Below are 12,219 nucleotides of genomic sequence, written 5' to 3'. Positions count from 1 at the left end.
TCTTCTCGACGCGACCCTTTCTCCTCCGCTATCCCGTCACCTGCAGTCTGCTCAAGTATCCAAGAACGAACAAGTTCTCGCGCAGTCGAATGCTCTTATTGAATAGTACCTAGTGTGGCTCCTTTGGCCTCTTGTGGCCCTTCCGACATGGTGAAAAAGACTCCCGTTCCCGATGCCTGGGACGACGACGACTGGGAGACACAGGCCGACAAGGCCACCTCCAACGAGCCCAGCAACCCCGAACTCGAAGCCGAGGCTCCGCGTACCAAGGCAGAACGTCAAGCCCGGCACTTCGAGACGAATCGCAAGCTATGGGAGTCAGCGTATGCTTCGCCCTCCCCCACTTCTTGAAGATGTGTGTGCTGACTTTGACGTTTTTTGCACAGCGATTCCTCCCCTGAGACGTTTCACTTCCTCGAGGCCAGCAATAACGTACCCCTCACCACCACATTCAAGCCCCAGGTTAAGGTCCTGAGCCGTAAACCCACGATCGCTAAACGGGATCCTGTGACGGGCATGTCGCAGATGTCACTGGCCGACGACGACCAAGACGATGGCGGGGTTAAGCAGGATGCCCAACCCACGCCAGAGGAGATTCGCGCCAAGCAGCGCCGCGATCGTGAGGAGAAGCAGCGTCGCTACGAGGAGGCCCGAGCAAAGATATTCGGCGAGTCGGGGGCCTCTTCAGGCGCGTCCTCGCCTTCGGGGACTGTTACACCGCCGAGGTCAGATGGCCAGCACACGCCTAAAAGTCGTGGTCGTGGGCGCGGCGGTGGTGGCGGGGCGCAGAGGAACAACAACGACACCCGGCAATTCGATGGGCGGCGGCAGAACAACGCTCCTGCGGCGCCGTCAAGGGAGCTCTACGATCCGGGCTACTCTACCAAGCCTGAATCTTCTTCACAGGGTCGAGGAGGCGACGATGCCCCTGCGAGGATATCCACGCCTCGAAACGAGCAGCCGGCTATCAGATCACCCAGAGGACCGGACGGGAGTGGGAGAGGGGGTTTCGGCTTTGCACGACGTGGCGCAAAGGAAAGTTGATTTGTCTTGTCTTGGCTATCAACTCTTACCACCCGCCGCCAATTTTGCCCGCCAGCTGCACCACCCTCTCCGTGTCGGTGGTGTCCTTGCCCACGTCGCTAATGACCTCACGATAGCTCGTGAATGCTAGTCTATCTAAGCCAATGCCCGTGACATCCGACCAATGCGCCAGGATTTCATGTATGTACGAGTGCGAGATGCCCCCGATGGTATCGTCGTTGGTCCTGAGACCGTTTTGCGCCCCGCCCTCCTCGCCCGAATAGTATGCCTCGTCAACCTCCGCCAACCAGTCTTTTTGCTCTTGGGGTCCTGGTTTACCCGAAAAGTTCTTTCGCTCAAGAATGATGGGATCATCAACCTTGATCTGCCCTCCGCCGTTTGTGCACCCGCCGGGACATGCCATTACCTCGACGTAGCTATAGTCGAGCGAGGCCGACTTGCCTGTCGGTCTCCGTGCACTCCCAAACGGCTTCCCACCCGGCATGCGGGAGGGTCGCGCCGGCTTGAGCCGCCGGACCAGGTTCTGGATGTTCCTGAAGCCGTAGTAGCGGGCTGCCTTGAACACGGCTTCTCCATTGACCGATATGGTATACTCGACAACGTCTGCGTTGCGGCCACGGTTGATCTGAATCTCGGACCCGGGCAGCTCCGCCGCCTTGGCCTGGAGGATGTGGTACAGGTTCCCCCCGGAAGAGCCTGCTGTGCGGGGGGGTTTATTTGTGCCTCTGTGCGGAAACAAGAAACTCCTCAGCTTCTCATCTGGGAACAAGGCTGGGTTCTGGGGAGACGATAGGGCCGGGGGAATGTCGAAAAAATTGAGATTTCTAGACTCGGCAAGCATCAGAATCTCCTTGCTTGTGATGACGCAGTCCACGTCGCGGACTCCCCGCCCGGGCTGGCCAGAGCCCTCCCAGACCTCATCTGTGAGCTCCTCGCGGCTGGCCTCGAGCTTCTTGTCGAAGCAGGGCATGACGGCCAGATGCCATATCCGGCTAGGAGGGATGCCAAGCTTGCGGCTCAGCGTTGTCTTGAGAAGAGTGCCCATCAAGGCTTGTGGCGACTTGACCTTGGAAATATGCGGGAGGACGTAAGGGTGCGTCTTCTCGGCGTAGCAGACCCATCCGGGGCACGACGATGCTAGAATGGGTTTGGATGGTGTGTCAAGCCCGGGTGGTGAGGACCCAAGCACCTCATCTGCGCCCAGCACCAGGGTGGCCTCCCTCGCGACATTGGTATCGACCACCCATGTGAACCCGTTATTCCACTTTCCACCGCTTGGAAGCCCCGCCGGCCCGCTCAGCAGACTCTCGAGCATACGACCAGCGTCATGCTCGGATCTGCTGCTGCCACAGGCCGCCGCGAGGTTGGCCCTCGTCTGAGGACTCACGCTCGCCACGAACAGCTTAGCATCGGGATTGTCCAGCCCCTCAACGTTAAACTTGCCGCTTGGATCGGGCCCCACGACTCTCAGCGCCGGCGCCGAGTCCATCATAGATAACACCTCGGCATGGCTCTGGAGACTGACGAGGACAGCCTCGGCAGACGTGACGCAGCCGGAACACGCAAGGCAGTCTGTCAGGGAGATCTCAGCGGGCTTGTTGGGGTCGGTCGATGAGGATGACGGCTGCTGGCCATCGAGTATGACTTCGTTCTCATTGCCGGACGGCTGAGGAGGGGCTGCGGGGAGGGTCTCTATGGGTTTGATGCAGGCGACGCCGGGAGAGATGAAGTCGTTGAGGTCGTCGGCCGAGAGGATGGCACTCATTGTGCCGACGGTCTCTCGGAATGGGGTATCTTATAGCAGTAGGAGGCGACTTCGCAACGACGTCTGGGGTGTTATACGTCGGTCGGCGGTCGAGTTTGAGGATGCCTGACAAATTGTAGTGGGGTGGCGACACTGGGGATGATGGCGGGGGTCTGGAAAATCTGTGATGGATGCGGCAGTTGGATGGCGCGTTGAAAACTGCTGGTATATGCGCAATGCGTTGAAATCAGCTCGCCCAGAAGACAAGAGGAGTAATAAGTATATCAAGAGCGGAGTATAGCAAATGGGAGATGCGACTGAGCAATAAAACGGCCGTGGATTTGAAATGCTTAGGCGATGCCTCCCCCACTGTCGACGCCACATGCGAGATCGGCCTGCGAGGCTGCAGTGGTGGCAAAGACTCAAAAAGGCACACGCTAACGCGCGCAAGGGTCCCCCCACCACTCCCACTGGGCCACCACTCCCACTGGGCCACCACTCCCACTGGGCCACCACTGTGGCACTGACTAACTAGGTAGAGGCCAAGCCTAATGACACGGTCCTCATCAAGGTGACGTCGACTGGGATCTGCCAGATCCTTGCCCAGAACACCACATCACCCGACTTGAACCTCATTCGACGCTTCGAGCACGAGAAGCGACTGGAGTATCGAGTGATACTAGATTGGCAATTAGACTGGAGAAAGCAACTCCTTGCACAATGGACGTGGGTCATCCTAGAAGCCTACCATTGTCCAAGGTACATCGGGCTTGGGGACTCTGGCTGACCGCGAGACCTCTAGGCCGTCTCGACATATAGCTTCAGCAACCTCGCCTGGCTGAGCACACAGGCATTCCCGCTCATCGTATGGCCGTCGTTCATCGGCTCTATACTGAGGACCGAGGAGGAGCACGCGAGCTGTGCGTAGCATCACTCCCCACCACCCCCCTCTGCGGGCCGCTTCAAGCTGACACGTCCGTCAACAGCGCTTGAGGAGTACTTTGCGCGGTCTCTCGGCTTTGCCCTCCTTGCCCTCGGCCTCACCGTCGTTCTCCTATCTGGGGCCATCCCGCTAGTCTCTCAAATCGACGGTACGGGCCACCGATCCCCGCCTCGCAATGCACCCAGCAGAATAGACTTAGCAGTACTGACTGACTCGGTAGCCCCCACGACCGGCATCTCGCCCTACGCCAGCGCCGCGATCCTCATCTCCATCCTCCACCACAGCTCGAGCGGCTTCTACTGCTACACGAGGTACGCCTGGACCCACGAGATGGGCTACCTGGTGGGCTGCATCGGCAGCGGCGTCTTCTTCGCCATGGGGCTCTACTGCGTCATGTTCGCTGGCGACGACGCCATGATCAGCAGGAAGCACCGCTTCGACCAGAGCACCAGCGGCTTCCCCTTCAAGAACGCCGAGTCGTACCGCGCCAAGAAGAAGGCTCTGTGAGAGAGGGGTACGCCGTGGAATGGACGCGCGTATGAAGGGTTCGATGCATAAAAAAAAGAACTGTATATATATATGATACATAAGGTATAATGGCAAGGTTGGAATGATCATTATCAGGCGCTTTAAACTATCGTTCCTCTCATAAAACTCCACAAACTCCCATTTTCCTGCCCAAAATATCTATTTGGGGGGACGTGTGATCGGCTATGGAGGCCTTCTACCCATGACGACGTGCCACTAAGATACGGGTCGCAAGCCATTCTCAATGGTATTGATCGGGCGCTCCTCCTGGTGCCCGTTCGGGGTGTCCCGATCTCCTCCCTCCTGGCTCTCAACAACCCCCGGGACTTGCACGTCCGCTGCGCCGCTGAGGATGGCCTGCCGCCGCTCGTGCCAGTCCACCTCGCTCTTGATGACCTGTGAGAGGAGGGCCTCCTTCTCCAGCCACTCCTTGTAGTATAGGTCCTCCCACTCCTTGCACTCCTTCTCTAGCTGTTCGCCCGTCTCCTTGGCCCACTTTGACTCGAAGTAGCACTTGCGATACAGCTTGTCCACCGGGTAGGATAGCTCCTGCGCGTCGAATACCTCCTTAGACAGGACGGTGTAGTACTCCGCGTTGGGATCGTCGCCGTTGATGGGCTCCTCCGCAATATCGTCCTGGCCGTTGCCGTGCGACTGGGGTGTCTTGATGATGATCTTGAGCTTGCTCGCCTTGCCGCTGGGCCCGTGCATGGATTTTGGTATGGGGTCGGAGGGGCGTAGGGCTTCAGTCTCGTGGACGGTTCGCATGTGTTTGGCGAGGGCGTCGGATCTCGTGAATGAACGATCACATTCTAAGGGGGGGCCAGGTCAGCACACTGTCCACATTTTGCTCATGGATCCCTCCGCGGCGGCGGGTGAGCCTCACCTGGTAGGTAGCAGTAAAAGGGCTTCTCTCTGGTGTGACTGCGCATGTGCGCCTTAAGCGCGTAGCCACTGGCATGCGGCAGGCCCTTGCGGGTGCAGGTCATCCACTCGCACGTGTACTTCTTTTGCCGGCTCTCGATGTGGGAGTTGTGAATGTGCTCCACGAGCTTGTCCATGTTCCCCAGGTCGCCCGCGGGGCACCCATCCCAATCGCACTCGGTGACTTGGTCCTGGAAGTCCTCTTCGTCGAGCCGCGCGTTGAATGGGGAGCTGGGGATCTCGCCCGACGTGTCCGACGACACATCGGACATGCCGTCGAGGGGTGCTGCATCAAGGGCCTCGGGTTCGGGGCCGGGGGCCACGGCCGAGGATGTTGTCGATGCGGCCTCGACTTTCTGGCGTTTCGAGGGACGCAGGGGGGGCTCCTCGTAGTCGTGGCCGTCTTCCTCGAACGGCTCCGACGATCCCACGGACGACAATGGGGATTCGGGGGGCGTGGAGTCGCGCACCATCTTGTCGCGTCGAGCTAGTAGGGCCAGGATTGATGAAGTCGGGTTCGTTGTCGTGGCCTGGAGAGGATAAGGATAGGAAACTATGATGGCCCGTATCGACTCCGATAGGGTGTGGTGTTTTTCGATGGATGATGTTTCGCGACGTAGCCTTTTGAAATGCTTTCTGGCGCGGGAAAAGGATGGCGGCAACGAGCGGCCTGCAAGGAGGTTCACGTCTGAGCGATGTACAGTGTCCAGAACACAGTCGCTTACCGATTACCACACTGTCATAGATGATGCACAAAGCATCGAGTTATTGCTCCAACTACTGGGCACCAGCCACCCGGAGGGTGAAAATCTCTTTGTAACCCATATACTAGTGCATTCTACATTCAATGGCCTGATTCCCATCACTATAAGGTTAGTGTCGGGGTTCTAGGTACACCTAATACAATAGAGGCTGGGTTGGAGCTGAACGGTATTAAGTCACAAAAGAGTTGTGCACGAAACAACAGGTAGACAAATCCTTGGATGTCATTAAACGTCAAAAAATACCCTCAAACGCCATGTTTAAGCATTTACGCTCGAACCATTGACTTCAGAAACTTTTCTCCTTTGCTTGACGGCCTCGGCAAGGTTCTCCAGCACCTTCTCCGTCTCGGCCCAGTCAATGCAGGCGTCAGTGATACTGACGCCGTACTTCAGGCCGGCCTTGCCCTCGGCCGGCACCTTTTGGTTACCTGGATTTTGAGTTAGCATATGAGTTTGTATATGTGAGAAAAGGGGTGATTCCACGTACCCTCGTTGATGTTGCTCTCAATCATGACACCCATGATGGCCTCCTCGCCCTTGGCAATCTGCTCCGCCAGGGTGGCGGCCACCTTGGGCTGGTTCTTGTGGTCCTTGAGGGAGTTGCCATGGCTGCAGTCGACCATGAGCCTCTGGCGGACGCCCTTCTTGGCGAGGGCATCCTTGGCCTCGGCGATGCTCTGGGCGTCGTAGTTTGTGCCCCTGGTGCCGCCGCGCAGGATCACAAAGCAGTCCTCGTTACCCACGGTGCCGACGATGGCGACGACGCCGGGCTTGGTGACGGACAGGAAGTGGTGGGGGTGCTGGACGGCGCCAATGGCGTCAATGGCAACGCCCAGCGAGCCATCGGTGCCGTTCTTGAAGCCGACGGGGAAGGACAGGCCGCTGGCCAGCTCGCGGTGCAGCTGGGACTCGGTGGTACGGGCACCAATGGCACCGACTGACAGCGCGTCGGCGAGGAACTGCGGGGAGATGGTGTCGAGCATCTCGCTGGCAATGGGCATGCCGCGGTGGGTCAGGTCGACAAAGAGCTGGCGCGACAGGCGCAGGCCCTTGTTGATCTTGAAGGTGCCGTCAATGTCCGGGTCGTTGACGAGGCCCTTCCAGCCGACGGTCGTGCGGGGCTTCTCGAGGTAGGAGCGCATGACGATGACGAGCTCGTCCTCGTACTTCTCCTTGGCCTTGAGCAGCAGGTCGCAGTAGGCTAGGGCAGCCTCAGGGTCGTGGATGGAGCAGGGGCCAACTACGACGAGTAGGCGGTTCCTCTCGTCGGTGCCGCTGACGACGGCGACGGCCTCATCACGGCCCTTGGTAACGGTCGCTCGCGACTCAGGGGTCTGGGGGATCTCGGACTGCAGCAGATCGGGGGGAGTCAGGGGGTTGTAGCCGCGGACTGGCAGCTTGGCGTTAGCATCGCTATCGCAACCATTGAAAATCGTAGAGGGGGCAGGAACGTACTCCTCCAGTCCTCAGCCTGGCCCTTCTGGCCGACGAGCTTGTTTTCGATAAAGAACTGCGGCGCAATGTGAGTCACTTGGATGCATTGGGCGGGAATTGGGGGAGATTTGGCGGGGGAGGGGTAGCTCTGACTTACAGACATGATGGGCGAAAAGAAAGAAAAAGTAGAAGAAGAGAAGGGTATCACGGCGAACAGATGGATCTGAGGAGAGATCAGAGCACAGGATCAAGTCCAATTCGAGAAAGGAAGCTGAATGGGATGCAAGGGATGGCAAGAATGGACTCGGTTTGGGCCCAAGTCTAATTATGTATGTACAGACAGACGGACAGTATGGCACCACTGGGCAGAAAATTGTTGTGGCGGGCGGGCATCAAATCGGCGCCGATGTCGTGGAGTCGCCGTGAATGAGTCGAAACCTTGTACCACTATACATCCCACGTATGTTGAATAGCGCTGCCATCATTGGCCGGAGACGCATCCTCCCATCTGCCCACACACCGCCGTCGGCCCATCGCTCCAGGTACATCGTACTACTCGTACCAAGTATCAGGTATTATGTATCTGTATCCGTACTCCGTAATCCTCTACCGATGTCTCGGGGCAACCTCTCTATCCATTGCGATGTCGCGCATCTGGGGATCCCAGGGGTTTCACATCGTGCCGCGCCTAGCGCATGGCTCTGCGCCTGTCGAGGGGCATCTATACAGGTAGGTAATGCCTGCCAGTCAGATCTGCGCCGGATGGCTCAAACACTCCAGAAGAATCACTAATCAATGGCTACTACGAGTAATAATAGCCAGGATCCCAAGCCAGAGTCTGAATCTCTATCCGTATGCTCAACTGCTACTAGTACTATTACTACTCGTACGGTTTTTCGTGTGGCCGAGACTGGAGACGCACCTCCACGTACTAATGTGACGTAGCCCACAGGTATCCATATCTTCGCCGGGAGTCCGGCTGCCCGGCACCGGAGCTGCTCGATATTCCTACCAGGAGCCTTGTTCCTGACCGCCCAGCGCCAGCGAGGAGATCATTTGGTTGCTGCAAGTCATCCCCCCGGCAGTATGTAGGTACAGTGCTCGAGCATGCAGCTACGTCTCCTGGTTCCCCCGGCGGTCTATTGACCATGACTCGTGGAGTCGTGACATGGTAGCTGTGTGGAGCTTCAGCCTCGTGGGGCTAGACTTGGACAATGGAGTGAGCCTGTGAGCCTGTGAGGCAATCTTTTCTCATGGCTAGCCTCGTACGGAGTCGGTGGGACTCGTACACGCGTAGCCGAGGAAGTCTACTAGCTCATAGTCTATATATTCCGTACGTTGACTATGTATGACTCCCTTCGTCCCCGGGCCGGTTCAGGTACCAACCTATTTGAGGCAGACAATTATTATTAGTCGCGAAACACTTTCAATTCATGGCCCACAGAATCTATGTAATGTCGATATTGAGAATCTTGATGTCCTCCTCAGGCTTCTCCTTATACGTGCGGGCGTTTTCGATCTTGTGTACAACATCAAGACCTTGCGTTGCCCGGCCAAAAATGGTGTGTTTCCCGTCCAGCCAGGGCTACGTGCGTTAGTCAAATGGTGTGCTACTATGGATAGGCGCTTGCTTACCGTCTTCTCGGTGGTGATGAAGAACTGACTGCCATTCGTGTTCGGCCCGGCATTGGCCATGCTCACAGTGTAAGGCTTGTCGTGCTTCAAGCTGCTGAATTCGTCCTCAAACTCTCGCCCCCAGATACTCTCACCCCCCGTCCCGTCGCCTAGCGGGTCACCGCATTGGATCATAAACTTCCGAATAACACGATGGAAGATTGTGTTGTTATAGTAGCCTCGCTTGGAGTGCGTGACAAAGTTCTCCACTGCCTTCGGCGCAGCATCAGGGAACAGTCGAATGTGGATGTCACCATAAGTGGTATGTATGACCGCTGCGCTGCCAGTCTCGGCCTTCTGAGCTTTGGCATCCTTCTTATGCCCGAGCATCGTTGGTCGCTCGTTCTGGATGTCCCGGGTCGACTTTGAAAAGTCTTCCTCATTTGTGAACATGTAGAACCGCACCTTGCCGGCACCAGTGGCGACGAGGATCGGATCTCGTGTTTCAGACTCTCGAAGTAGGGGGTTGGCTGAAGCCCCCATCTCAACAGTTGTCACCCCTTTCTTCTGTGGCTGTCCCTGGTAGATGGCAAGGTTCACGGAACGGAAGTTCTCGTCCTTTCCGTACACCTTGACGACTTGGTTGGTGAATGTGTTGAGGACCTTGATTCCAACCATGGACCCGTAAATAACAAAGTTTCCAGACTCGTCGAATATGACATTCGTCTTGGTTCTCAGCGTCTGCGACTCCACATCCTTCTCTTGAGCAAGCCTCCGCCCAAACTCGACGTGGTCAATCTTTTGCGACGCACTTCCTGCTTGCTGCATATCTTCCATGGCTTGGAGCGACTCGTCGTAAGTCCGGTGTAGCTTAGCTGAGGCAAAGTCGAATATCCTCAATTTGCGGTCGGGGAAAGAGAATGTCGCCAGTTGTCTACCGTCGGGCGATACCGTCAGGCATGATGGCACTGACTTGGCCTTTTTGAACTCGAAGAGATTCGTCGAGCTCTTGTACTGGAATACTTCCTCGGGCTTCTCGTATGTCCCACCCGGCCGCCAGTATTCGACCATGCCACCCTCATCAGCAGATACAACGCAGTCGTAATTGTCATTGAATGTCATCAGATGCACTGGACTGCGGTGAAGCCCCTTCAAAGTGTGTATGGGTTCCTCTTTTTCGCCCCGGCCGTCATATACGTGTATCAAGTGCTTCGACTCTTCGGAGACTGCGAGAAGTGGGAGCGACGCCCCCTTCTTGTGAACCCAACACACACACTTGGGATTGTAATTTAGCGACAGCACGGACAGAAGATCAAACGTGATGACGTCAAAGATCTTGACCGTCTCGTCGGCCCCTGCCGTCGCGAAACTGCGCCCGTCCTGGCTGACAGAGACGGACTTGATCTCTCCGTTGTGCGCCTTGTACTCCTTGACAAACTCGATGCCCTGCGCAATCTTCTTCCAGAATTTGACCACGCCATCGACGGAGGAGGTGATGAGGAATTCGGTGAGGGGAGTCCAGTTGACAAAGAGGATCTGGTCCTTGTGCATCAAGGATCTCGAGTAGCGCGCGGATTTCGGGAGAGCGTCGACGTAGAGCTTTTCGTGGCGCAAGACTCGTCGCTTCTTCTTGGGCGCTGCCGAGGGGAGCTGAGGGCCCATATCATCGTCCGACGAGGAATCTATATCGGTTGGGTGAGCGATTGTGTTGGGCGCGACGACTACGGTGCGTTTCTCTTACCATCTTGCTCGGTGAACTCGTCGTGGTTTCGCTTCTGTGAGCGCTTCTCTTCTTCTGATGCTGCGTCGGCCATGGCAGCTGATGATTACCGCCCTCAATCCGCGGACAGTGCTCTTGAGACCGAATATACTCCGTACAGCTTCGGTGTTTCTTTGGGAAGGAGGATGCTCGAGCTCCTAATATTTGGTAGGCTCCGCTCCGAATCAGGAACGTGGGGCACCAGCCTCCTGTGGCGCAGGCCCACATCCGCATCTTGTGGCGTCCACGTCGTTTAGGTGCCTGATGTGCCGAGGAAGATACGTACAGACTGGGGAGCCAACACCATCCCCTCCCTGACCGAAACCCCCGAGAAGTATTGATTAGCCGATGACATAATGCTGTTCGGGCAGTCATCTAAATGTCAGATCTCATCTTCGAATAATATTTTCTTCCCTCTTTGTTGGAAGGCTGTTGATTGAGCGTCTTGCCCGCAGAAAGACATTTATTCGCCATGGCTCGACATCCCCTCCAGCGACTATCCTCGCCGTCTCGATCCTTTTCGCTTCTGCTCCACATCTTGGGGGCACTCTCATTCAGCTACAACTTTCATTTCCTGACAGTTTGGGACACACCATTCAATAATGCCTACGGTTGGCACTTTCAGTTCCTCACAATCATTGGGCTGTTTGCGGCCCTCCTGGCGTTTGTGCTGGGTATCCTGGGAGACTTGACGCTGAGCCCAGGCTTCTTCGCAGCCAAGAACACCATCTCGATCATAGCAACGCCACTGGAGGTTGTTATATCCATTCTATACTGGGGACTCTTCATGGTTGATCCCAAGCTGCTTGTTGACGGCGACTTCCAGCTGCCTCTGCTGGCCGACCTGGGCTTCCACCTAATGCCGGCCGTCTTCCTGACGTTGGATTTGATCCTGCTGAGCCCACCTTGGACAATCCCGGCATATGGCGTCATGAGTCTCAGCGCTGGATTTGCATTTGGATACTGGTACTGGATTGAGCTCTGCTTTAGCAAGAACGGATGGTTAGAAGTTTGTCCCAAGCTTAGAGACGAGATGATACTTATTCATGCGCAGGTATCCGTACCCGATTTTCGGGCTTCTCACCACCTCCAACCGTGTTCTTCTGTTCATCTTCTCGGCTATCCTTACAACAGTTTCGTCAGTGATTCTCAAATGGGTCTACGGGTTGGCCAATGGGTACGATGCAGCTCGGAAAGAGGCTTACAAGCCTCTGAAGAAGATGGAATAGACACAGCTCTTATGATCAGTGGGGGTGGACCGGTGATACCCAGTTACAGTTGATGTCGGATAATGTAGGAGCATTAGGAAATAAGAGTAATAAGCATTAAGCGGATTATTATTTTTTGACCACCTGTTGTTGCCTCTTGCCTGCAGTGGAGAGTGCCTGGTGTTAATTCAGTGAGGTGTCACCGTGTCACTGCCACAGAAGGCACGGTTGGGAGCGGAAGGGAAGGCGCACCATTT

General features: G+C 56.4%; 7 protein-coding genes across 7 annotated transcripts; 3 read left to right on the top strand and 4 right to left on the bottom strand.

Moving 5' to 3' along the window:
• Nucleotides 1-147: 147 nt before the first annotated feature.
• Nucleotides 148-1,044, top strand: ACO1O0_001117 (uncharacterized protein; the record flags this gene model as incomplete). Its single annotated transcript, XM_083190609.1, has 2 exons — nt 148-323; nt 387-1,044. 2 exons carry the CDS (start codon nt 148-150, stop codon nt 1,042-1,044), a joined length of 834 nt encoding a protein of 277 aa, XP_083054468.1.
• A 25-nt stretch (nt 1,045-1,069) lies between these two features.
• On the bottom strand, nt 1,070-2,809 carry NAR1 (iron-sulfur cluster assembly protein NAR1; the record flags this gene model as incomplete). The annotated part of the gene is made up of 1 exon (XM_083190608.1): nt 1,070-2,809. One exon carries the CDS (start codon nt 2,807-2,809, stop codon nt 1,070-1,072), a length of 1,740 nt encoding a protein of 579 aa, XP_083054467.1.
• Nucleotides 2,810-3,508: 699 nt separating this feature from the next.
• Nucleotides 3,509-4,238, top strand: ACO1O0_001115 (uncharacterized protein; the record flags this gene model as incomplete). The annotated part of the gene is made up of 4 exons (XM_083190607.1): nt 3,509-3,514; nt 3,591-3,708; nt 3,775-3,879; nt 3,952-4,238. The coding sequence occupies 4 exons, from the start codon at nt 3,509-3,511 to the stop codon at nt 4,236-4,238; spliced, it is 516 nt and encodes a 171-aa protein (XP_083054466.1).
• A 237-nt stretch (nt 4,239-4,475) lies between these two features.
• ACO1O0_001114 (C2H2-type zinc finger protein) lies at nt 4,476-5,926 on the bottom strand (the record flags this gene model as incomplete). Its single annotated transcript, XM_083190606.1, has 3 exons — nt 4,476-5,071; nt 5,146-5,713; nt 5,921-5,926. The coding sequence occupies 3 exons, from the start codon at nt 5,924-5,926 to the stop codon at nt 4,476-4,478; spliced, it is 1,170 nt and encodes a 389-aa protein (XP_083054465.1).
• Nucleotides 5,927-6,205: 279 nt separating this feature from the next.
• On the bottom strand, nt 6,206-7,544 carry ARO3 (3-deoxy-7-phosphoheptulonate synthase; the record flags this gene model as incomplete). The annotated part of the gene is made up of 4 exons (XM_083190605.1): nt 6,206-6,375; nt 6,435-7,337; nt 7,403-7,457; nt 7,539-7,544. 4 exons carry the CDS (start codon nt 7,542-7,544, stop codon nt 6,206-6,208), a joined length of 1,134 nt encoding a protein of 377 aa, XP_083054464.1.
• A 1,284-nt stretch (nt 7,545-8,828) lies between these two features.
• Nucleotides 8,829-10,809, bottom strand: cyp15 (WD40 repeat domain-containing peptidylprolyl isomerase; the record flags this gene model as incomplete). Its single annotated transcript, XM_083190604.1, has 3 exons — nt 8,829-8,966; nt 9,017-10,677; nt 10,737-10,809. The coding sequence occupies 3 exons, from the start codon at nt 10,807-10,809 to the stop codon at nt 8,829-8,831; spliced, it is 1,872 nt and encodes a 623-aa protein (XP_083054463.1).
• Nucleotides 10,810-11,226: 417 nt separating this feature from the next.
• On the top strand, nt 11,227-11,983 carry ACO1O0_001111 (FAR-17a/AIG1-like protein; the record flags this gene model as incomplete). The annotated part of the gene is made up of 2 exons (XM_083190603.1): nt 11,227-11,756; nt 11,809-11,983. The coding sequence occupies 2 exons, from the start codon at nt 11,227-11,229 to the stop codon at nt 11,981-11,983; spliced, it is 705 nt and encodes a 234-aa protein (XP_083054462.1).
• Nucleotides 11,984-12,219: the final 236 nt, after the last annotated feature.

Source organism: Amphichorda felina, assembly GCF_050947745.1.
Source record: "Amphichorda felina strain 45539 chromosome Unknown scaffold_1, whole genome shotgun sequence".
NCBI lineage: Eukaryota > Fungi > Ascomycota > Sordariomycetes > Hypocreales > Bionectriaceae > Amphichorda > Amphichorda felina.
The sequence above is the reverse complement of the archived record's forward strand: the minus strand, read 5'-3'. Positions and strand labels throughout refer to the sequence as shown.